Raw genomic sequence first — 24,132 nt, 5'->3', positions numbered from 1 at the left:
TTTTTTAAAAATTAAACAACTAATGTAAAAAAAATTATTTAGTAAACATCCACAATTTTTTTAGAAAATAAAATACTTCATTTATAATAAAAAAAACTAATTAATTTAAAAAAAAATAGTATTTTTATAAAACTTCCAAAACACACAACTTTAATTATAAAAATAGACAACTTCATTTTTAAAGAAAAAACACTAATTTAAAAAAATCAACAATAAACAAAAACAAACACAACCACTTTTATAAAAAAAAATTTACAAATTAATATTTAATAAAAATACACAATGTAAATTATAAAAAAAAACATGACATCAAAAATCCAAACCTCATTTTTCATAAAATCTATAAAACAAAATAATCAACAGAAATATAATAATTCATTTAAAAAAAACAAAAATCATTTTTCATTTAAAAAAAAAGAAAAAAAAAAACTTTCCGGAAGAAGTGTTCTTCCGGAATAATTCCGGAAGAACACTTCTTCCGGAAACTTCTTCCGGAAATCCCAAACGTTTCCGGAAGAAACCTTCTTCCGGAAAGTTTCCGGAAGCAGGGTTCTTCCGGAAAACGTTTGGTTTCTTCCGAAAGAACACTTCTTCCGGAAAGTTTCCGGAAAATGTTCTTCCGGAAGTTCCGGAAGAACCCCTAACGGGTCTTCCGGAAGTCTCGCCGTCAGCCCCCTTTCCCCATTTTTTCCGGCACCTCCTGCACTCGTCTTCTACCCTATGGTTCTGCTAACCTAAGGTTCTTTTAACCTAGCCTAATGCTACAACTACACAGTGCATAATAAAACCAAATGGAAGGTTAACGAAACTTACCTCGAACGGCAATGGCGTCCAGGCGAAAGAAGCAGCAGCTGGGCTCGCGGTGGCTTGCGGTGGAAGAGAATGCTCCCGGAAGAGGAAAGAAAAGAAACAAAAGCAAAAGCAGAAAGTGAATCCGGGAGAAAAGAGGGAGCCTTTTAAAATTTTTTAATGAAGGGCAAACTTGACCTTTCAATAAATTGCTGGGTGCACCAGCAATAATGCTGGGTGCACCTAGCATATCCCTTACGTTTTCCCTCTTGTATTATCACCAAGTTTAATTCCTTTTTTTACTAGTCATTTTATTCCTTTCACTCATTAACTTCCTTGCATAACCACCACCTTTCACCAACTCTCTCTAAATTCATATATAAATAAAAATAACTAATTTCACATTAAAAAAATAGTTCACACTATTTAATTTCATTAATCTCAATTATAAAATAAAATTATTCTAAAATGTCGAAGTTGTTATCATAAATAGAAAAAAATCACTAAAATAGAATTACAATTTTTAAATAAAAGATGTTTTATAAATGATTTTATTAAATATGGGTAAAATTAGTTAAATCTACCTATATTTGAGTTCAAGATGGATTAATTTGTTTAAAATTATTTGTTAAAATTAACGCTTATTTTAATAAAATAAACAATTTTCTATTTTTTTAGTATTTGTCTAAATTACTTCTACTTAAAAAAATAATTTTCTACATATTTTAAGAAACAAATCCTATCTGCTTTTTAATATATATATATATATATATAATGTTTATTGTAAAGTTATTTTTTGAAAATTTAAACAAACTCACCTACAAGATAACTTCTTTTTGCTTATATTTAAGTATAAAAGTAAGTAATTTAGTTCCTTATCATCAATTAAATCCAGTCTATCTATATTTAATTTATTCCCTTTTACAATGTCTTCAACACGTTGTGCCTCTTATGGTTTATAAATAGGATGCTTGTAATAAACATGAATGTACCCCTTATGAGTCATAGTTCTTAGTAGAAACATTCACCATCTTAATAAGGTCTGCATCTACTTTTAGCAGTTAACATAAAAATTTGATACATAAGGATATTAAAGATCATTAATGTACTAAAAACATCAAGCATATCATTATCATATCCAGGCAATACATCTACTCGGCTCCATTCATCGGCAAGTTTACCATGTTTTCCTTTAACAAAGTTACCTCCGTGATGTATGTGAATAGTTACCATTTGCAAAGGAGTTACTAAGAGTTTTAAACAATGACTAATCACCTCTGTACATAGTAACTGTATATAACTAATTAAAAAAATCTTAATTACATTGCACATGCAAGACACATACATTGGGGGACCATGAATCCATTTTTGGCAACCTACACAACTTAGCGACCTACAAGTTTAGGAAGCAGAGAAAAGAATCGGTTACCATGCAACAAACATAAAAAGACAAATTATACATACAACATAAGGATCACACCAGTCACATTTAAATTCAATAAACTCACATTTTTTGGAAGGACAACACATCTACCATGCGTTTAGTTATGTGTCCACTACAGTTACGCGTCAGCCACAATCTGATCCGTGTTCAGTTCAAAGCTTCTCTCTTTAACTTTTGCGGCTTATACAATTTTGACGTGCAAATTGGAACTTGTGTGCATTAAAAACGCCACTCCAAACACACGCTTAAAGTTTCATACATTCTCCAACAAGAAATGCTGCCAAGTCAATAAAATCTAATCCCTGCTTTGTATAGCATTTCCCGATCGTATCAACGGGAAATGCTAGTTAAACGCATTACTACACTGAATATAAAGGTAGCAAATACTTATTTGCTTGAGCAAACGGGCACAAACATTCTTATCTGCATTTTTTTCCTTTTCATTCTCTAAAACAGTATACATCTAACAAAAGGGATAGGGGCATCAAGGCGATGAAATGATATAATCAATAGGAACAGAGAACTTTCCAATGAAAATCCAATTTAAGCTATCCTAAAGACTTCTATGATTCAAAGGACAAACCTTGAGAAGTAATGCCTGCAAATGATTTTTAAAGCAGGTTGAAATCAATTTCAAGAAACCACTGCTTCTATAAGTTAAGGGTATACGCCAATTTGCCATGCTACCCATGTCCAATTGTCCATTCTAAAAGTAGGACAAGTGGATACAAAATGAATCGTTTTAGCACTTGTTAATAATATTTGCAGCATTCATGCCAATCTCCTTTTTAGTTTGTTCACACACAGGGACATCTCCAATGTACATGTCAAAGAAAGCCCCTGAAAGTTAAAATATGAGATCACCGAGTTCAGTTTGATACTCTAGACAAAAGAAATACAAAAATTCGAATTGGTGCAACGCAAAGACATGTTAGAATATGACTTACGACACAAATCTTTGCTGTGAACACTTCCTATCTGATTCCCACTAACTGTACAGGTAAAATGCACACTTTCAGTTCAAACATCACACAGAGAAGGCAGATCAAAACGATGAGTTTAATCCCCATCTGCCCTAAGGCAAACATTATAGACATGTTTCAAAAGTCAAATACGTGTTGGCAAAATATAACTCACTTTTAGTGATCAGACGTCCATCAACTGTTCGTTTGAACTCAATTACTGTTCCCTGCAACATCAAAATACATCTAATGTAACCCTGACATCATTAACAATTTAGTATAGCAGAGAAGAAAAATATTGGTAAATTATTACCAAAGGAATTGAGATATTCTCTGTGAAGTATGAACCAAATGTCTTTAGGCAACTAAAGTCTGTGGATGGATTTGCCTGACAAAAAATGGGATTCAAAGGATGTTAGAAATTAGAACTAATCCAGTGTAGAAACAACAAAAAATCATTTTCCTAGAGGTAGTGTACCTTTACTAATCGAGCTCGAAGTGATTTTTCAAAAGCACTGCAACCAAAAATACCAAAAAAAATCATTAGCCTGTTGCTTTGCAATTTTAATTTTATAATCAATTGTATTGCTTAACATCTTCATATTGAGGTAGCACCACTGCATCAGAAGAGCATCAGACAAGCTCTTTTATAAATTTCATCCAGTTGTTCCAAAAATTACTCAAAATGAGTCAAATCTAAATTAACTAAATCATGTTCTAATTCGAACATGATTCAGCAAATTCTTAGCGGGAAAAGAACAAACTTCTCAATATTGGTACATCAAGATTTGTACAATAGCAATATGGAAAACCGAGTGCAATTTATTAGGACTTCAGAAACATTCCAAAATAGTGTTTGAAGACTAAACACCAGCACAATTAAGATTAATTTTTTTATAGAAAAAAATAAAGTATATCAGAAACAAAAGAAATAAAGAACAAGCAGGAGAGGATAAGATATCTTTCAAAAAATGTGAAGGAATGCCAAATCTAATTGTTAGAAAAATAATTTAAAATCGCACAACTCAGAGGATAAAATTATTACTTACTCTTTCACGCTGTTAATTTTCATACCCCTGCAATTTGCAACAAGTCTAACAGTCATATTGATATCCTCCCTGCAATGTAGAAAGCACAACAGTTCCATTAAAATTAGGAGAAATCTTCCCCTCAATAAAATTTTAGAGATTTATTAAAAAAGAACACATGATGTTTGAGACCTGAGAAGATCCTTGTAGAAGTCATGATGGTTATTCAATTCATCAGCAGAAATTGATGCATATTTTGGCCCCAATTTCTCACAGAGGGAATATGGATGAACATCTGTCAAAGAACAAGTGGTACTCAATAAACAGGTACTTTTGCTAATAATATTACACAAGAAGCATCAATACCAATTCTTGTCTGTTCAAAAGGAAGGAGAAAATAATTAAGTAATCAAGAAAACTTACAAACTCCAAAAGCATAGACCTTCAGTGACTTGATTTTAACAATTGTCATGGTTCTGGATCCTGTTCCAACCAGGACCTGAAACAAGTTTAATAGATCAGTTTATGTAAAAACAGAAGGTAAATATGGAATCTCAACCAAAGCAAGTGGTAATACCATAATAGGCCAATAAATTCAATTCGAAAGGAATTAGAAAGTGGAAACTAATACAAGTTACCAGATCACACAACTGACGAGTCTTGGATTACTACATATGATGCAAGGAATTGGGAAACAAGTTTACTATTCTCATACACCCAATTACATACCCCATAAGTCACCAGATATGGTTCATGTTAAGTGTGACTAACTGGAACTTGGTTGGTAATCAGTTATTTCCATAATAACAAATCAATTTGTGATTCAGTAAATTTCAGTTTCTTCTTTCAATTCTCTTTCTCTCAAAAACCGTAGTATAGCTGTGTCCTCTCCATTGTTCATCCTTTTCTTTTCTTCTTTTTGCTTCTTTTTATTTCCTCAGAAAATATATCCAAATGTTTCCTTCATTTTCCCTCAGTCTCTTACTTCCATCAAATCAATTTCCATAGTTCTCAAAATTCTATTTCAAATCTTGTCCTATTTCTGATTCATGACTTGCATTTGGGATTGTTTACTATATCATTTGGTGGCCTATGGAGCCCGATTGCCAAGTGATTGGTGCCCAGTGATAACTCTGGCAGTAGATCTAACAATAACACTAGTGAAACTCATTTCAAAATAAAATTTTCAGTTCAATTTCTCTTATGACAATTCTAGCAAAATTCATTTTGATTGGGTCGTAAACCATTGAGATACAGGAATAAGAATAGCCCTAAAGAAAGTCCTACGAAAACTTCTAGGAGTTATGAACTTCAATTAATACAAAAAACTTCATCATTCAATTTCAGATTTGTTTCTTGTTAGCCAATTATGATTACAGCATAAATAGTTGCATTTTGCAATTAGTGTTTTATGTTTTGTTAATATGAGATGTATTGTTCATCCCAAAAGTTGGAATGCTAGAAAAACATCCTCTAGCTGGGAGGTACCATCACATGGTTCATTGGTTAGTTCAATGATAAGTTAAACGATTAGTTATTTCTCTACTTGTATTTAGGTCTTTCTTCTCTCAAGTCTCCTCTTTCTTCCCTCATTTTTTCCTCTTCTCTACCATTTTTCCAACACTATTAGCTATTTCTACAAGAATTTCCAAAACAAGTGTCTCTTTACACAATTCAGAGAAGCATCAACACAAATACATTCATGCAAGAAGCATTGACACTCGAAAGCACCTCGAGTCCTTGACAATGAAGGCGCATAAGGTGTCGGACAATGCCTCTTGCATTTCTCCAGGAAATGTGCTCTCATGTGGAATGGAAGACTTATAGGACAGGGACAACTCCACTAAGGTTTTGGCACCTTGGTAAGTGGTCCCCATTGGGAGTTGGCCAGTTGGGTATATGCAACCGTAGGCTTCCTTTGACTTGGAAAATAAGAAAAGAACGATTTTATCCTCATTTAATGTTGCCCCTATACGGCAGCAAAAGACATGCCATTTGCATCTGACAAGTACAACTCCCAACCATGCCAGGCTAAGAAGCCTAACTGAATAGACTTGGAAAGCACCACCTTGGCCATTATAATCCTCTTTTATATATACATCCCCCCTCTAAACTGTAAAACTTAAATCAAACAACAACACCAAGAAGAAAACCATGGTCAATTTGGTACCAGTCACTCAAGCATTTTTTTTTTAATCAGCAAAGAAAATATATTGATGATGATACAAGGGGTACCATAACCTCAAGCATTTGATTCACATCTTCTACTTCATATCATCCCCTCTTATAAGTATTTTCATGAACAATCTTGTTGTGTGGTAACCCACTCCAACACACTAGCTAGCCAAGTTCAATGCAACAAAAAAAGGCTAGCTAAATTTCTATTCAACCATGTTTATTTGATAGCCAACTTTACCAACTAGACATTATTCATGCAAAGAATCTAACAACTGAATCTTAACTAAAACTCCAAAATAAACATCAGCATGGAGCACAAAAATAATTCATAAGAGCAGAAGGCCCAAAAGAACCAGAAAAGAATTTTGCAAATAAAATATTAACCTCAGAGTTTAAGTTGTAATTCTTCTCTCCAGTGAATAGATTGTCTAGAACCAAAGGAAATTCAATACCAGTTTTAGGCTCCACTGCAGGTTTTGCCTGGCTCAACTCAAGACACGGTAGAAACGAACATCCTTGGCATTCAACTTCCTTAGGCACTTGGTCCATGGCTCCAAAAATTTGCACATCAGGATTGAGCAACGGGCTAGCTAGTACATTTGATGACCTATATGTAATTTAAAAAAAAAAAATTAAATGTCACAAAATCAAGAAAGAAAATGACACACACAAACGTAATCTAAGCTTGAATTGGTGAAAAGTTATGAAATCTAAGGGAATGCAAAAGTAATGAGGCCAATTACCATTGTTTAAATTTCTCTAAGTTGAAAGAAACACAATGGAATATGATATACTCTTTTAAATTATGTTCAATCCAACACACTCATTTTTCTCTCCCCCAATTTGGAAATGTAGGAATGGAACCACTATCATTCTATCCATTTTATAAGCCTAAAATAGTGTCATCGTCAACCAATTAGAGATCGTGACAACCAACAATTCGAGGCATAAATATCACTTTTAAGGTAATTATAATAATAATGTGTGATTTGATTAAAGTAACAAAAAGACTTTTTACTACTGAAGCGTTTGATAGGAGAGAAGTTTTTCATGCCTGGAAATCATGATTCTTGAGAATTATGTTTCTTGAGAAAGAGTAAAATTCGTTAGATTGATCATCGGAAACATGATTAGCAGGAATTATGATTTCAAGCATGAAAATACACGCCTCCTACATTCTAATTAAATTCTAATTTTATTTAATTTCATTTTATTCAATTCTAATTTTATTCAATTCCATTCTATTCAACTCCACAATCTCATCATTTCACATCCAAACATATCTCAAAAACTCAATCAAATCAATATCGGGGATGTTTAGTTTCCATTTTCATTTTCTATTTTCATTTTTTGAAAATTATTTTCATTTTCAAAATATTAAAATTCTGAAAACATGTTTGGTTTGATTTTTTGTTTTTTATTTTCAGGAAATAAAAATACTTAAAAGATATATTGACTTCTTGTCTTTTTTATATTTTTAGATTTGTTTAAAATTACATTCATTGTCATGTTTTCAACTGAAAATTAGATTTTATTATTTTCATTTTTCCTAAATTTATTTTCAGTAAAAATATTTTCAAAAATCCAATCAAATACATTTTTATAACCATTTTTTATTTTCAGTAAAAGTGAAAAAAGAAAACCCGTCAAACCAAACACCCCTTATGTTTTCATTTTGGAGAGCGACACGTACAAGTTTTGAAACGGTGGAACCAACGCAACAGCCAGCGACAGAACGGGGAACAAGCTAAGCCTCTTCGCTTCTCTCCAAATCATCCTCATCGCCAAACTCGAAATCTTCCCCAACCTCACACTCGAAAACGACGATTTCCACTTCGATCCGAACGGAAACCCGAACACGCGCACATTCGTCGTCGACCCAGCCTTAACCTGCACGCTACCGAACCGGAGCGGCGGCGAACCGCGCAAGGAACGCGCCACATTGGAGCTCGACGCGCGCGAGAGCCAGAACAGCAACGCGCCGGAGAACCGCGACACATGTCCGAACGCCTCCTCGAGCGCGAAGCTTCGGGAATTTGTCGCCAGCGAATGCAGAAAATGCGAGCTCAGAGAAGAGCTGCGGAACACGAAGGGTTCTAAATACGTGAACACTTCCGGATCCGAGTATAGCGATGGAAGCCAAAGGAAATCGTTGTTCATCGCGACGGACGCACGCACGCGATCGATCGCTGAAATTGAAAGGAGAATGAGAAAATGAGAAAACGGAAAGGAAAATAATGGGTTCTGTTTGGATCCGGGAATTGAATGAGAAGCGATTAAGCTTTTCGGTTTTCGCGAATCGCGACGTGAATATTGGCGATGTTTTTGTTATGAGAGAAAGGGAATTAAAGAAGAGGGGGAATAAGCTTTGGACAGGGAATGGGTCAAAGAGGATTCAATTCAAAAACAATCTTTTGAGGGTAAAAGTGGAAACGGAAAAATTGTAGACGCACTTTTTGGTCACGTCGTGTGCGTTTGACGACTAAGGAGTCTCGATGGCCCACCGTTTTGGACATAAAATGACCTTTGAAAGCGAGTTAATGACATTTGTGTCCTTCGGAATCTTTTTTATCACACGTGATGGTGGCAATTAACGGTTAGGTCGGTTGGGTTGGGTGCTTCCGGATACTCCCTCATAATAGTACTTAATTCATTGAGGTTATTTTTATATTTAGAAGTTTTTATTTATTTTATTTTAGTAAAATAATTCTGAATCTTTTACTTTAAAATAAAACAAGATTTAATATAACATAATAGCTTAATCATTTACACATATGACTAGTAATATAATTATTATAAAAATCAATTATTTTTCTATACGTAACAATTCATTATTGTGTATTTATACATTGTTAATTTAAAGGAATGTTAAAAGATTATTTTTACATAAAAAAATTTAAAAAGATAACGTATGAATGATATAATTTATCAGATTTTTTAAAAATATTTTAAAGATTTTATAATTTAAATTTATTAAATTTATATTATGAGAATTTTAAAAAAATTTATGAATTTATAAGATTTAAAATAATCCTATTAATTATTTATAAAATTTGAAATAATTCTATTAATTATTAAAAAAATGTTCAAAATTACAAGGGCCATTAAAATAAAGTTAGGGATTTTTATAAGCAAATACAACACAAAATGTGGACATATACCCAAACCTCATAAGTCTAAAAGATTAGTCTAAATCATAATGTAATCTCATAAATCTTTTCAATATCATAAAATCCCCTAATAGCATCATCCCGATTTTGCAATCCCCCAACAACATCATTCCAAGAACCAAGACCGTATAAAATTCCACAACATAGAAAATAAAATCTACATAAAAGAGGATATAAACAGTGGGAAACCGATGTTCAGATTACATGTGCGGGGAGAAAGAAGAATATAGAAAAACAAAAGTCTTAAGGTTTTTGTTGAAGATTGTTTGATGAATGTAATATTTATACTTTTTATTAAAAAGTTATATGAAATTCATCAAAATTTATAAAAAACAAAATCATCAAAATTTATATATTTGTGAATATAAGATGAGTTTTTATAAGTTGAAAAAAATCTTAATGAAATATTATCAGTTTTTTTAGGCTTTTTAAAAAATCTTAATAATCCTAATTGAATCCCACAATTTATATCATTTAAAAAGTTTTGATTAATAAAAAAATCTTTTAAATCTTTCAAAATCATAATTCATTACACTCCTTTAATATATATGTTTTTTTTAAAAAATATATAACAGTTTTGATACAACAATTTTTTTCATTATCGTTTAACCATAGTTCCTTCAATGAAGAATTTTTTATTGTATGTTAATTATATATTTTATTTATTTATTTTTGACATCACAAACCAAATCGGAAGTTATTTGTTTTCATTATTTGGTATGGATAAGCTTTCTTAGTTACTATAATTAGGAGAATGATTTTGATTTTTCTAGTTATCATTTTTAGTTATCATAATTAGGACATGATTTAGACTTTCCTAATTACCTTAATTGTATTATCAACTAGGATTTGTTATTTATGTATTTTTTTTACCCAAACTCTAATTGTGAATATCTAGCCGTGGAAATAGGCTGGCTCAAAGAGGCTTCGCTTAATCATGCTAGACTAAAAAATTCTTTTTCTGTGAATAAACTTCAAAATAATATATCTAATTAATGGCTTATGTGATATAAATTATTGTTAACTATTGACATTTTGAAAAAGAAACTATTGAAATTTAGTTTAGAGATAAAATATAGTAGAGCAATGAACGATTTAAAAAAAAAAAAAAAACGAAGTGTTTGGACACAGATAAATTTATCATATTTTGAGATGATTGAAAGGATGTGAAGATAGTATGTGAAATAGATGTAGAAAATATGCAATTAAAAATAAGAAATTATAATAATATAAAATAGATATTTGAGTTGGGCGGTGCCGTGTGCATATTTTACGTCATTTTCCTGAACATAATCTAACACCGATTTCCACGAAACCCGAGTAGCACACGAGAATTCGAACACCCCTTTTCCCATTCCTAGCCTTAAGTGAACATTTCACATGGGATAAACTTTTGGTTTACCATCAATTGATTGAGAAACTTAATTTTTTTTTATCTTTAATATCAATTTTTAAAAAATAATAATTCTGAAAAAGATGTTTTTTGAAAATATTTTTTAATTAGAAAAAATTTCAAAATCTTAGTTTTTCAAGTAACTTTTTTATTATAGTAAAAATATCATTTTACTCTTTATTAAATTATTTAATGTAATAAAAATACTACATAATTATTTAATTTCTACAAAATTTATCTTAAAATTTCAATGGTCAATCAAATAAATTTTATTTATTTTTAGAAAATATTAAAATTTATGATTTTTGAATATGAAAAAACTTTTCTGATACTAAACTTATCTTAATATTTTGTTTTAATAATTATGATATTTGTACAAAGTTATTTCCACCCCAAACAAGGATTAACTTTCATCTGAACCCATAAACACATCTTTCCAACAGAATCTATTTTATACCTAAGAGATCAATCACAATTCAAATCTTAAATCACTTCATTAAAGAATTCAAATCTTAAATCACTTCATTAAAGGACAGCCACTACCATTTGTGTCATTATTAATATAAAGATTAGGACATTAAACAGAGATAAAATGATACATACTTCATTTCATCATTAATCATTTGTGACATTATTGATATAAAGATTAGGATATTAAATATAGATAAAATGATACATGCTTCATTTCATCATTAATCATTCCATTTTAATTTAATAAATTAAAAAGTAAAATATATTAAAATTCCATTCCATCTCACTCATCCAATCATAAATCTAAACACAACCAAAGGATTAATAGACAAACTAAAAATTCGGACATGTCTTGTGCCTCCCTCAACCGATTGCCGTTCAACAAAGGTAGTCCTTAATTTGAAAATTTTGCGTTTGTATTACGAAGCATAAGTCAAGCACGTAAGCACAAGTCATGATAGCCAACAACAATGGTGCCAAAAGAAAACGTGTATATGTAAACAATGTGTTAAAATAGTGTGATGAAAGTGTCTCAAGCATCATAGAAAAGAATAATAGTACCAATGCCGACCAATATTCGAAACGAGTATTAAAAGCAAATTATAAGGTCTGAATTCAGAAGTCGACAAAGCCAGCACATGACACTTGGCACATCTCCAAATTATTTACACGTGTGCATGCATATGCATGATGCATGCACATCAACACAAGACCACTAGGAGGCAAAATATAATCACTAATAGTATGAAATATGAAATATATCATATGATTAGTGATTTTCAATCTATTAAAGCATGATCACAAATCATGATATCAAATCTTGAAACTTGAGTAGTAATAGACTAGTAGTAATAAATTTGCCCTTTGAAGATGGATGTGGAGATCAACTCCAAGAAAAGGCTTTTCTTTCTCCACAAGATTAACTTGAAATAATATTCAACAAATCGATTTAATATTTAGTATACCTGACTCCCTAGTATACCCAAAATCTGGTCACCTCTTCAATGTAAAAATATTGTTATCCCTTTTTATAACATATATGGTTCATCACTGCTCATAACAAGCCAGCCTCAAATAGATTTCTCCGCCTCAAAGTCTCATCAACAAGCTTGAAAGTCTTCTTCACAACCTTCTGATCAAGGGCAGTGGTCCGGTAGATCTTAAAGACGCGATCAACACGATCAGGAGCAGTGCTCTGGAAATATGACTCCTCAAATTTTTTCTTCACAAACCTGAAAAAAATAAATATCCAAGTCAATTAGTTGTGTTGATTATGAACAATTAATCAAGTACTAGGAATTTTCTATTTTCCCGTTTTTAGTAGTGGCTCTTTGAAGATAGCTAGGGCCGTTTAGTTCAAAAATATGTTTTCTGTCTTCACTTTTAATAACAAAAACATCTCTTTATTTCCTGTAAGTTTGTACATGAAATAATGTGAACAGAAAACAATAAAAAGTTGTTTCTAGTCATTCCTATAAAACATTGAGTTTAATTTCTATACACTGTCTTTGTAAAAAAAAAAAAATTATATTATCAACCAATCAGAAATCATGGGAAGACTTTTAAGGTAATAATTATAAAAGTCAGCAAATTTATCATACATGACAATTTGTAAATGGAAAATAGTGTAAAATTCAATTAATAGACTATTTTCTCTAAAACATTTGAAAAGAAGAAACAAAAATCTGCATAAGAGACAATGAAAACAAAAAACAATAAAAAGTTTCTAGTCTCTCCTATAAAGCATTTGAAAATAAGATAACATTTTTATAATTAAAAGTTAAAACATAAAATGAAAATAAAAATCATTTTCTTAAGCCTAACAGCCCTTGAGCAATTATAGTAAGGTCATAACCTTGCTTATTATGTTATATAAGGTCATCAACATGAGTATAAATATGGTTCTGATGAAAACAAAACCAAGATTCTTAAGGCTTATTCATGCAATAGAAAGCAGTTATATAACAATGCAAGAATGTCTAAAATTTGGAAGGCCTCTATTGGCCAGGATCAACTACTTTTCCGTCAGCAACATTCTTTATTCTATATGCCTCAGCAGTATAAAGAAGTTGCTTACTCATAAGCATGCTCAATTTCTTGTTTCCCTGTTGAAACTGGTTGGTAATCTTTGAACCACTCGCATACATTAAGTGGGACCTGCACAATGCAAGACATTATTAGACTGAAATGATGATACCGCTCCAGCAAGGATAAAATGTACAACATTCAGATGGTTCTTACTTTCAGGATCTTCTTCTCAAATATGTCAAACTTGTTTAAGAATAACATGAAGGATGTTTTCTGTGTAGAAAAGAGAATGACATCATTTTTTTGTGAGATAAGTAGAAAAGTTAACTGACAAAAAAGTACAAAGGGACCTGAGAAAGAAAAGTATGGCATAGAAATTTCTACGTAATTGTAGTAGAAGTTGAAGTTAAAAAAGACTATAAAAAGGAAACCTCAAAACATGGTTGCTTCAGGATCCACTCGAAAAGTTCCTTAGTCTCGGTCATTCTGTTTCTGTTTTCATCCTCAAAAAGTGTCTGATCATACCTGAAGGCAAGTGTGATGTCGATACCTTATTAGCTTTGTACGTTTAATAACTGTGATGCACTCTTGCCAGCAATATTGAAAGAATACAAGAATTAATTTGTTGACTCAATGTCCTAGCACAAACTATCTTATGCAGACCTTTTTTTATTAGTAACTAAACCAAACACCCACTCAAATAAAAACTTCAAGTGAACCTTACAAGTGCGAAGAACAGATGTATATGCAAAAACCTTATATGTGTTTTTGAGATTAGACAATTTCATATTAAAATAAAGAGTTAAATGGTAGACCATACTCGCTAATTGCAGCACAGAATATTACAGCTGAAACTCCTTCAAACAAATGGATCCATTTTCTCCTCTCATTTCTCTGGCCGCCAACATCAAAGAGTCTATAGACTTCACCACTTTTCTTACTTTCCCCAACAGGGCTGTCAAAATAGCAAAGACTTACCAATATATGTTGATGAGTAGTTCTACACTGTATGCCATATTATGTTAAAGAAAAAAGTAAAGTGATAGTAAATATAAAGTACTTTTTTTTAAGGGCAGTAAATGTCAAGTATATATATCAGTCACACACACTAAGACAAGCATAACAAAGATCATTTGAAAAACATACGGAAAAAAAAGTAATGCCACCAGTTTTTATCGCTTATAACTATTTGGATGATATGAGAAGGTGGACATGGATATCATGTAGTCTGGATAAGAACAGAGAATAACATAGAACCATGAGCAATGAGGACCAATTACAGCAATCAAATGTCAGGACAATGCTAGAACAAGAACTGTTAAAAGAATTATAGGTTTAGGATTAGGAAAGAATAGAGAACTAGGCAGCTCAAAAATATAACTGATAAATATAAATCTTAACTTATTATGATTTAAATTAAAACTATATAAAATTATTCTTGTGTTTCGCCAAACAGTTTAAGAATTGGGATAGTGGGTTCATGACAGAGAAATTGGGAAAGTCTTGCAATACCTCTTCTTCTAGATGGCCAAAACCACGAGACGGCTCTTGCTACTAGACTTTGACACCTATTATGGTAACACCATATTGGCTAACAACACTAATCTAAGGCAGCTCCACCTCACTTAAAGACTTTTCATCATAGGATAGGCCAACTATCTAGAAAGACTTTATCTAATGAACAACCCTTTCCTCAAATATATCTGGATGTGACTCCACCTTGTTGGAAGCTCCTTACATAGGCAGCTATACCAAACAGGCAGCTCTTTCCTCCCACCTCAAACATAACAAGATTCATCAAAGACAGTAGTAACTCTTACTAACAACCACAACTAGAAGAACAAAGTAACAAACAACAATAACAGAAGAGGAAGAGAATAAATGCCATAATTTAAGTATTACTTAAGGGATGTCATTCAGACATTCTCCAATTAATAGCACTCAGCAAATGTATAAATCTAATACAGTTTTTTATGTCCTATTTGGAGAATATTGTGAAATATATACAGAGAGAAATAGTACAACAACAAAAAGTCATTTCCCCCTAAGTGGGGTCGGTTACATGGATTAAACGTTGCAATTGTGTTCAAGTTTGTGGAATAATCATTTAGATCTAAGTCTGTCTTAATGCTTTCATTTAAAGCTTTTATTGGTCTTCCTCTACCACTAGATATTATTCCCATCTGATCAACTCTTCTTACCAGGCTTCTATTGGTCTCTTTGCAAATGACCAAATCAGAAGATTCTACCATCTTTGCCTTAATAGGTGCTACCACACTTTTTCTCTAATGCTTTTCTTATCCGAATCTTGTCTTGTCTTGCATTCATATATAGAGAAATGATGTTACTATAAATGATGGATTGTTCAACAAATTTGCTTCTTTGTTTTCCAGTTACCTCTTTAAATTAGCAAGAATCATTATAATCTCCAACCCCCCCCCCCCCCTCCCAAACAGGCCTTCATTCTGAATTTAGAACCAACAAGGACAGTAATAAGCATTTATTTGTATTATTTCAGTAGGACAAATGAAGCCAGCCAGCATGTTTACCTGAACTGGATCTCAACAACGCCAGAGGTACGCACTCTTGCATACAAAACATCCTCCTGCAGTTGTCAAACAAAGTGAGGAATTATGACAATTTTTTGAATGTACAACCATTTCAAATTTAAGGGTCTATGACTTCAAAGAGAAAATAAAAATTCAGTGAACTTCTTCCAAGACATATCCTCTATTTAGTCTGCTGAATGGGCACCAAGTTACTTTTGCAGAATATAGTATGATTAATATCACAACAATAATATACCAACAAGATGAGTTGATTTATGCACAAAAAGACAGCAAAATAAGGCCAAACAGGACATACTTACATACCACTAATTACTTGAGATCAAGAATGGCACACTTTATGACTTGATCTTTTTACAAATATGAAGCAAATAATTTTTTTCAGACCCTTTTAAATCACTTTTCTTATTGGTAATAAAATAGAAATGTCATGAGTTGTAACCCATGCCTGTTGAATGTTACACAAGCAAAGGTAAGAAGAGAAGAAAATTATTTGGATCCTCAAACCCAAAACATCAAGAAAATAAAAAATACCACACCAACCAGGAAGAAATAAATCAGATCTGCAATGTACCAAGGGCAGATAAAAATGAAATTATGAATTTGATTTAAATCTATGTAAAAGTATGATAGATTTTCGCTACCTTTGTTGGCACATAATTTGTGTCAGACAGCCTTTGCAAATTTTCCATGAAATAATCAGTACAATCTGGAATTTGAAGCTCACTACCACGGGCATATGTCTCCTACAGAAAGTAAAATATGTGGTACATAATACTAATTAACTGATGCCAAAAAAATAACTATAGCGAAATTTAAGAAAAAGAAACCAAAGTGTGCCATCTAGCCACCTGAATTGCAGGATCCTTCCACAGATTCTCAATTTCCTGTGCAAGCTCCTTGGTGAGATATGGGTAATCCAGCCTGCCTCCAATTTCTGATAACTTTTCCCCAATTTCCTGCCAGAACAATTCTGTCATGAACCAACTATCCCAAAAGCTTAAGCTGTTGGATGAACACAGGTGAGAATGGTTTTATACTATATTTCTACCATGCCTTCTCAGGCAATGGCTATTTGGGCTTGAAGTATGGATAATGAACATGGAAACCTACCTTGTGCCAAAAATTCAACTTTTTATATGAAGAATGGGGATGACAAGGATCAAACTCTAAACCCCTTGGTCATAGAGACTTTGATATCATGTCATGAACCAACTATCTCAAAAGCTTAAGTAGTTGGGTAAAGACATGTGAATGGTTTTATATTATATTTCTAATAAATTCATTGATAATTTGAGGAAAGCAAAAAAAATTCACTAAAAATAAAATTAAAATAAAAAAGAAGCCTGTGTATAATTGATTATAGTTCTTTAAAAAAATTTGTTTAACAAGATACCACATTCTAAAATTCTTGGTCATACTATAGTAAGGAATAATAGAGATGGTAACAGTAAACTACCTTATTTTCATTGGATATAACATACTTTGAAGAATCAACATCATTCTGGGCAAACTCCTTTGATCCATCATGCAGTAACTGTATAAACACATCAAGTACATATTAAGGATTACACTTTACTCAGTTAGCTCCAATAAGACCCGATTCACAGAAAACTTTTTTAAACTATAAGCAGTGGACACTGCAAACTCTGTATTTTAAAGAGAAAAATAATTAACACACCCTTTCAAGTATTGCGTACTTTTATTGTCTGATACACATTAGCATGAATGACTGGTAAGTAGCTTTTTAGTTCTGCCTCGTCAAAGCCAGTTTGAAACAAAAGTTTTATCTGCATATTACAGACAAAATAAACAAATAAATATCAACAATATAGCAAGTATATACAAAGCTAAAAACAAGGACAACTATGCATTTTCTTACCTGCTTAAATATTGTGGACTTCCCTGACTCTCCAGCTCCTAAACAAAAGGAAAATTGAAACATTTAAATAAGTCCAGAAGAAAAATAGCAAACGCGACTAAGCAATAAATTAAGCAATTATTGCATATATGATTCAATTAAATGAATATCTCAATGAATAGGAACAGGATAGACCACATAACTAACGGAAGTAGACATCCAAGATAAATAAGGATAACATGATATCCTGTCTGATCGGTTATTCCAAATCTTAAAGGCCTGAGCCATGATCATGAGTATAAAATTATCAAATAATTTCCTGAACAATAGAAACTAAAACACTTCCTGCTACAAAGCTTTTATTTAGAAGAATGAGGGATGAAAGCATTGAATACTTGACCACTTGGTCATAGAATCTCTAAATACTAATATCATGTTAATCACCAGCTATCCCAAAAGCTTGAGCTATTAGGTGAAGACTCGAATGATTTTATATCTAACATACATATTCTTATGAATCAGGTAAAGCTCAATAAGAAGATAAACAACTTTCTTTTTTTAATAGTAAAAGACCTTGTACTTCAGAGATTGCAGGTTTCTCCATAAAGGAGACAAAAAAATGATAACATAAGTGACAGTGCCATTTCTGAGCACCGATTTTTTTTTGGAAACACTCTAATCACCAGCAGAAACTACATACAAACAATATTTGGAACTCCTTCAAATCAGGGAAGCATTGTCACCACTTATACTATACTAGATTCCAAGTGCTTATCACTTAAATTGGAAAACTTTAACTTTACGATGTATTAGTGAAGCATACACAACAAATCGATAAGAAAACTGCCCAAGCAAAATGTACCAAGTAGTAGAAGTTTCTGAATATGCTTTTCAGCCTTCGTTTCTAATTCTATTCTTCTTTCAATCTCTGCAGTCTGCAGATGCACACACATTAGTCAAATTAAAGGCCATGTATGTAACACTTCAAGATTAAGAACTTAAAAAGTATTTACTTTGTTGACTATAACAGACCTGTGCACTTTCTTCAGCATCAGCATCATTATACCGGCGATTTCTGCTACAGAGTAAGCCCATGTTTTCTGTTACAAAAGACAGCATAGAAGATGACTAATCAAGCTCCACCAGAAATCACACTTTGTTTCAATGCCCTTCTCTAATGCGTACACACATTAGTGGGCTTGATTTCACCTAACAAAAAACTATGATAGTGTCAGCAGCCAAAACAAGACAAACACGACCTGCGTCCCTGCAAAGTAAGATCTCAAGTCACTTCATAAGTTGATATTCCACTCAAGCTAATAAGACAGCTGAATGAGGTAATAGAGATGCAGGCACAGCTAGATAACAGGTTGAACTAAAAGTCTAAAACCTGCATGTGCCAAAATACGCAGGCACAGCTAGATAAGAGGTTGAACTAAAAGTCTAAAGCCTGCATGTGCCAAAATATTTGCCACGTTGCATTTGAAGTTGAGAACTATTCTCAATAAGTTATTTTCCCAAAAGGCCAAAATGCTATTGTGAATGGACAATAGGAGATTCTCCACTCTTTTGCAACCGGGGAACAATTTACTGGATTTAGTGATCACATATGAATAAAGTATGAGTGACACAAAGGTCCAAGGCAGTAGCACACAGCAATGTACCCAGAATTTCACCACATTTGTGGCTAAGCCCACCAATCAGATAATCTCACAAGCAACCCCATGTTGAGGACAGGGTTATGAGGATAATTAAGATACCCAGGATTGTAATAGAAATTTACATGACCCACTATTTTGCTATATCTTAGAGTGTGCTTTTTGAGTTCCCCAAAATAATCAACTCATAAATCTCTTGTGTGCTAACCCCCCTGAACCCTCCCCCATCCATAGACATAAAAGAAAGTAATCAATTCATTTGGGCATACACTTTCATTTTTCCCTTTCTTGCTTTTCTTAATTTTAGTATTGGTCAGTTAGGCCCCATACCTAACAACAGAAACAAATCAATCTCTTCAAACTGAGCAAGAAAATTCAGCGGCTCAAATGCTACTAAAACCATTAGCATGCAATATTCAATCAACCCATGAAAGTTAAACAAAGAAAAGAGAATGCATTCCAAAATGGTACACAAATCAAATGCTAGATCACACGAACACACACAAATTCAAATGAACACATCCACATCTCGATGTGAATAAGCAAGTGCAAAATCAATTACAAAATCTCCTCAGCCAAAAGAAAATCCAACCCATCTCAAATTACCAAGAAAAGGAACGATCTTGAGAGAGAGAGAATAAGAATGCAACAGCAAAAAATAAGAGGGTTACCTAAAAAGAAGTAAAGGGTTTCTTTTTTTCTACTTCTTTTTTTTTGGCAGTGTTGTGAAAGTGAAGGCTGAGATATGCCACTAGATTTGGCTGATGCGTTGGATGAGAGATTGTTGAAGCTAAAAAGCAACAATTTCAGTTGCTTTGTTCATTGCATAGAGAGTAGAAACCAGGGAGATACATCACTCCAGTATATAAAAACATAACAACAACAACAATAACTTATTTTTGTTTAGTTTAAGGTAATAGTAATATAAAATAATGGATTAGAATATAATTTGTATTTGGGGTGTGTGGGTAATAATGGGTACACAAAACAACAAGTACTAGTGTGTCATAGAGACACAGAATTGAATATGATATGGGAAAAATTGGAAGGGAAGAAGGGAAAAGGAAAATAGATTAGAGATTAAAGAAAAAGAGCGCCGAAAGCTGCTAAGGTTTCTTCCTCTTCTTTGGCTTCGGTCAAAGACAGAGACACAGAAAGCGAGGCCAGAGCAATTACTAACACTTTTCTTTTGGAGCTAGTTTGTCGATTGTCCCTTCTTTAGTTGTCCATGTATTGTCTCCTTCAAAATCACATAGTTTAAAAATTGTATTATAAAATTAAATATTAACATAATTATATGGACAACATAGACATAATGGGAAAAAGAACAACAGAGAAGTCAATTTCTTTCTTTTACTATATATCTTATTGGAAAAATACATGCTAACAATAAGTTTTAGGCCTGATTGTAAAAAGAATCTCTAGTTTTTTTTTTATTTTATTAAATTAATTTTTCTATTTTTTAAATTTATTATTGTAGTTTTTTATTTTTTTCAAAATTTACTATCCGAATCTCTAGAGAAAAAATTAAACATTTATTGTTAGTTTATTTTATGTTAATCATTATCAGTGATTAATTAAACTAAATTAATTACATTAGGATAATTTTTTAACTGTATTAAAAATTGGTGGTAAGTAAAAAAAGAGGGACAAATTCCCCTTATCATACTCTAATTCTCAAACCCATGATTCCCAACCCTTCCTCCTTTTCACGTCCCCTTCCCAACCCTTCCTCCATCTCGTGTTTCGTTCTCAAACCCTTCCTTCATCATAGTTTTGTTCCCACACCTCATTGTGCCACCCTTCTCAAGCCTTCTTGTGGTTGTTTCATTCCCACACTTCGTTGTGCCTCCATTCCCAACCCCTCATTGTGTTTTCTTTTCCCAAAACCTTGTCGCATCTCCTATTGCCTAACACAGTCTTCGTGTTTGTCACTTCCTCGTCGATGTCGTTCCCATGGGAAGGAGTGCATTGTCGTACAACTCCAAGTCCCAAAGTCGAAGAGGTCACGCGCACAAAGCTTCCACACCTCTCCTTGTTCAACCACCAAGTGACAACGACTTCCGTCGAATCAGAAGCCCAAAAACTCGACAAACACCAACGAGGAGGAGACTAATCACCTCGCGCGTCTCGCATTCTTATTGCTCAGTTTGGGTTCGTGTTGCTGATTTTGGGAATTAGGGATTTTTGGAAATGTGAAGATTAGGGATTTTGGGTAGATAAAGTTTACGTTTTGGGGTTAGGGTAATTGTTTCTGAAATAATTATTAATTACCTAATTACTGATGAAGATAAATTCGAAGTCGCGTAAATAATTAATTATTTTAGTTACCAATAATGATATTTCCTAAACACATAACTATCTGTGGAAGCAAAGCTTTCCAAGTTTATTTTGATGATGTCAAGGAAGCAAGTTTCAAGAATCAAAGAGTCGTTCAATCAAGATTCAAGTGAAGATTCAAGAGAAGACTCAAGATATGCAAGAACTTCAAGAAAAACATCAATATAAGTATAAAAATATTTTTTCAAAAAAAAAGATTGAATATCACAATTTGTTCAAAAGAATTTTTCAAAGAAAAATCTTTTACCATAGTTTTTACTCTCTGGTAATCGATTACCAGAAGGCAGTAATCGATTACCAGAAGCCCAAACAGTTTTATAACTGTTTTACAAAGTAGTAATCGATTATCATGGGCATGTAATCGATTACCAATGTTTTTAAACATTGGATTTCAAATTTTAAAAGTCACAACTTGTGATAAAACATTTTCAAACTTGTGTAATTGATTACACAACATTTGTAATCGATTATCAATGTTTCTAAACGTTGGTTTTCAAATCTAAACATGAAGAGTCACATTTGTTGATGTGTAATTGATTACACTATAATGGTAATCGATTACCAGTGACTAATTTTGAAAAATAAATTGCCAAAAGTCACAATTTTTAAAGTGACTAGTTTCTGAAGATTTTTTCAAGAGTCACAACTTCTAAAGTGACTAGTTTTCAAAAGAGTCACAACTTTTAAAGTAACTAGTTTCTGAAGATTTTTTCAAGAGTCACAACTTCTAAAGTGATTAGTTTTCAAAAGAGTCACAACTTTTAAAGTGACTTGTTTTCAAGAGAGTCACAACTTTTAAAGTGATTAGTTTTGAAGAAATTGCCAAGAGTCACAACTTTTAACTTGGCTTTTTAAGAGCCATCAAATGACTATAAATATGTGACCATGGCACGAATTTAAAAAAAAAACTTTCTAATCCATTTCTAAACATCTTTCTAAGAGTTTTTGTTTAATACTTTCTTTGTCAAGAAAAGTTCATTGGTCAAAAAACTTGTGTTATTCTTTTGATTCATTCCTTCTCCCTCTTGCCAAAAGAATTTAAAGAACTAACCGTCTGATAATTCTTTTGATTCTTTCCTTCTGCTTCTTGCCAAAAGAATTCAAAGAACTAACCGTCTGAGAATTCTTTTGATTCCCCAAACAAAGAATTCAAAGAACTAACCGTTTGCGAATTCTTTGTCCAAACACTAAATTTAAAGAACTAGCCATTTGAGAATTCTGTGTAAGAAGCGGGTAACTTCTTAGTTGTAATAGTGAATACAAGGGAGGGTACATCCTTTGTGGTTCGCTTCAAGTAGAGGGTACATCTACTTGATTGTTCAAAGAGAACAAGGGAGGGTACATCCTTTGTGGCTCTTTGCTTGTAAAGGATTTTACAAGATTATTGAAAATCTCAAGAATCGTGGGTTGCTTAGGGACTGGACGTAGGCACGGGTTGTGACCGAACCAGTATAAATCTTGTGTTTATTTTCTTCTTCCTTACACTCTTTAAAGCCAAAATTGAATTTAGTAATATTAAGAATGATAATTTTTAATTAGTCAAGACACATTCATAATTAATTCAACTCCCCCTTCCTAATTATTTCGAGACCACTTGATTCAACACTATCTCTTAAACGACCAATTATATGCGGACATATGATAGTTAACGTTATAAGCTAACAATCAATGTTCAATTTTTTCTTCTAGAGATTCAGGTAGTGAATTCTGAAAAATAGGAGGATTTTCGATAGTGAATTAAAAAATAAAGGGACTAATTTAGTGAAATGAGAAAAATAAGGGACATTTTTGCAATTAAACCTAAGTTTTATTATAATTATTGTGTATAAAAAATTGTTTCAAAATCATTGTAATTTTAGATATTTAATGTAATATAATTTTTTTTTTCAGTTATATTTCTTACCATATTAATGAAAGATAAAAAAATGTATAAATAAAATAAATATTAATAATGATACAAAGTTAAAGCTATAAAATTATTATTCTTTTTTATTTTTTTCTCTGTAAAACAACCTAAAATAATTGACAAAAATTATTTTGAAATAGAAAAATAGTATATACTTAAATAAATTTGTATATTTAATTCTTGGTACGTTGAAAAATTGATTATGAAAATATTAAATTTATTTTCAATAATTACTGATTGAGTTAAGCATTTAATTAACCAACATGTTTGTTAGTCCGAATAGAACTACACTTAAATTTCTTAAGGTCAGCTTTGTAAGGAAAAAAAGTTTTAAGAT

At 32.2% G+C, this 24,132-nt stretch overlaps 2 protein-coding genes across 8 annotated transcripts; both read right to left on the bottom strand.

Annotated features, from left to right (window-relative positions):
* Positions 1–2,043: 2,043 nt before the first annotated feature.
* Positions 2,044–9,240, bottom strand: LOC100789760 (fatty-acid-binding protein 2). Of its 2 annotated transcripts, XR_001384765.3 has the most exons (11): positions 8,095–9,240; positions 6,786–7,008; positions 4,647–4,722; positions 4,416–4,518; positions 4,245–4,313; positions 3,674–3,710; positions 3,509–3,583; positions 3,371–3,422; positions 3,181–3,225; positions 2,298–3,073; positions 2,044–2,182 (listed from the first exon to the last, which is right to left on the bottom strand). XR_001384765.3 is itself a non-coding variant. In XM_014767273.3 (10 exons), exons 1-10 carry the CDS (start codon positions 8,559–8,561, stop codon positions 2,976–2,978), a joined length of 1,245 nt encoding a protein of 414 aa, XP_014622759.1. In that variant the 5' UTR covers positions 8,562–9,240; the 3' UTR covers positions 2,044–2,975. The 2 variants fall into 2 exon arrangements, 1 of the variants encoding a protein (XP_014622759.1); XM_014767273.3 differs by having other exon boundaries at positions 2,044–3,073.
* Positions 9,241–12,306: 3,066 nt separating this feature from the next.
* Positions 12,307–20,729, bottom strand: LOC100781223 (guanine nucleotide-binding protein alpha-2 subunit). Of its 6 annotated transcripts, none has more exons than XM_006595964.4 (14): positions 20,221–20,729; positions 18,924–18,991; positions 18,754–18,826; positions 17,913–17,950; positions 17,731–17,820; positions 17,490–17,567; positions 16,882–16,989; positions 16,675–16,776; positions 16,013–16,068; positions 14,284–14,436; positions 13,895–13,988; positions 13,677–13,736; positions 13,513–13,592; positions 12,307–12,667 (listed from the first exon to the last, which is right to left on the bottom strand). In XM_006595964.4, exons 2-14 carry the CDS (start codon positions 18,984–18,986, stop codon positions 12,490–12,492), a joined length of 1,173 nt encoding a protein of 390 aa, XP_006596027.1. In that variant the 5' UTR covers positions 18,987–18,991; positions 20,221–20,729; the 3' UTR covers positions 12,307–12,489. The 6 variants fall into 6 exon arrangements, with proteins under 6 accessions (XP_006596027.1, XP_006596024.1, XP_006596025.1 ...); XM_006595961.4 differs by having other exon boundaries at positions 18,924–19,158; positions 20,221–20,728; XM_006595962.4 differs by having other exon boundaries at positions 18,924–19,111; positions 20,221–20,728.
* Positions 20,730–24,132: the final 3,403 nt, after the last annotated feature.

Source organism: Glycine max, chromosome 14 (assembly GCF_000004515.6).
Source record: "Glycine max cultivar Williams 82 chromosome 14, Glycine_max_v4.0, whole genome shotgun sequence".
Taxonomy (NCBI): Eukaryota; Viridiplantae; Streptophyta; class Magnoliopsida; order Fabales; family Fabaceae; genus Glycine; species Glycine max.
This window is presented reverse-complemented; position numbering and strand designations above follow the sequence as displayed.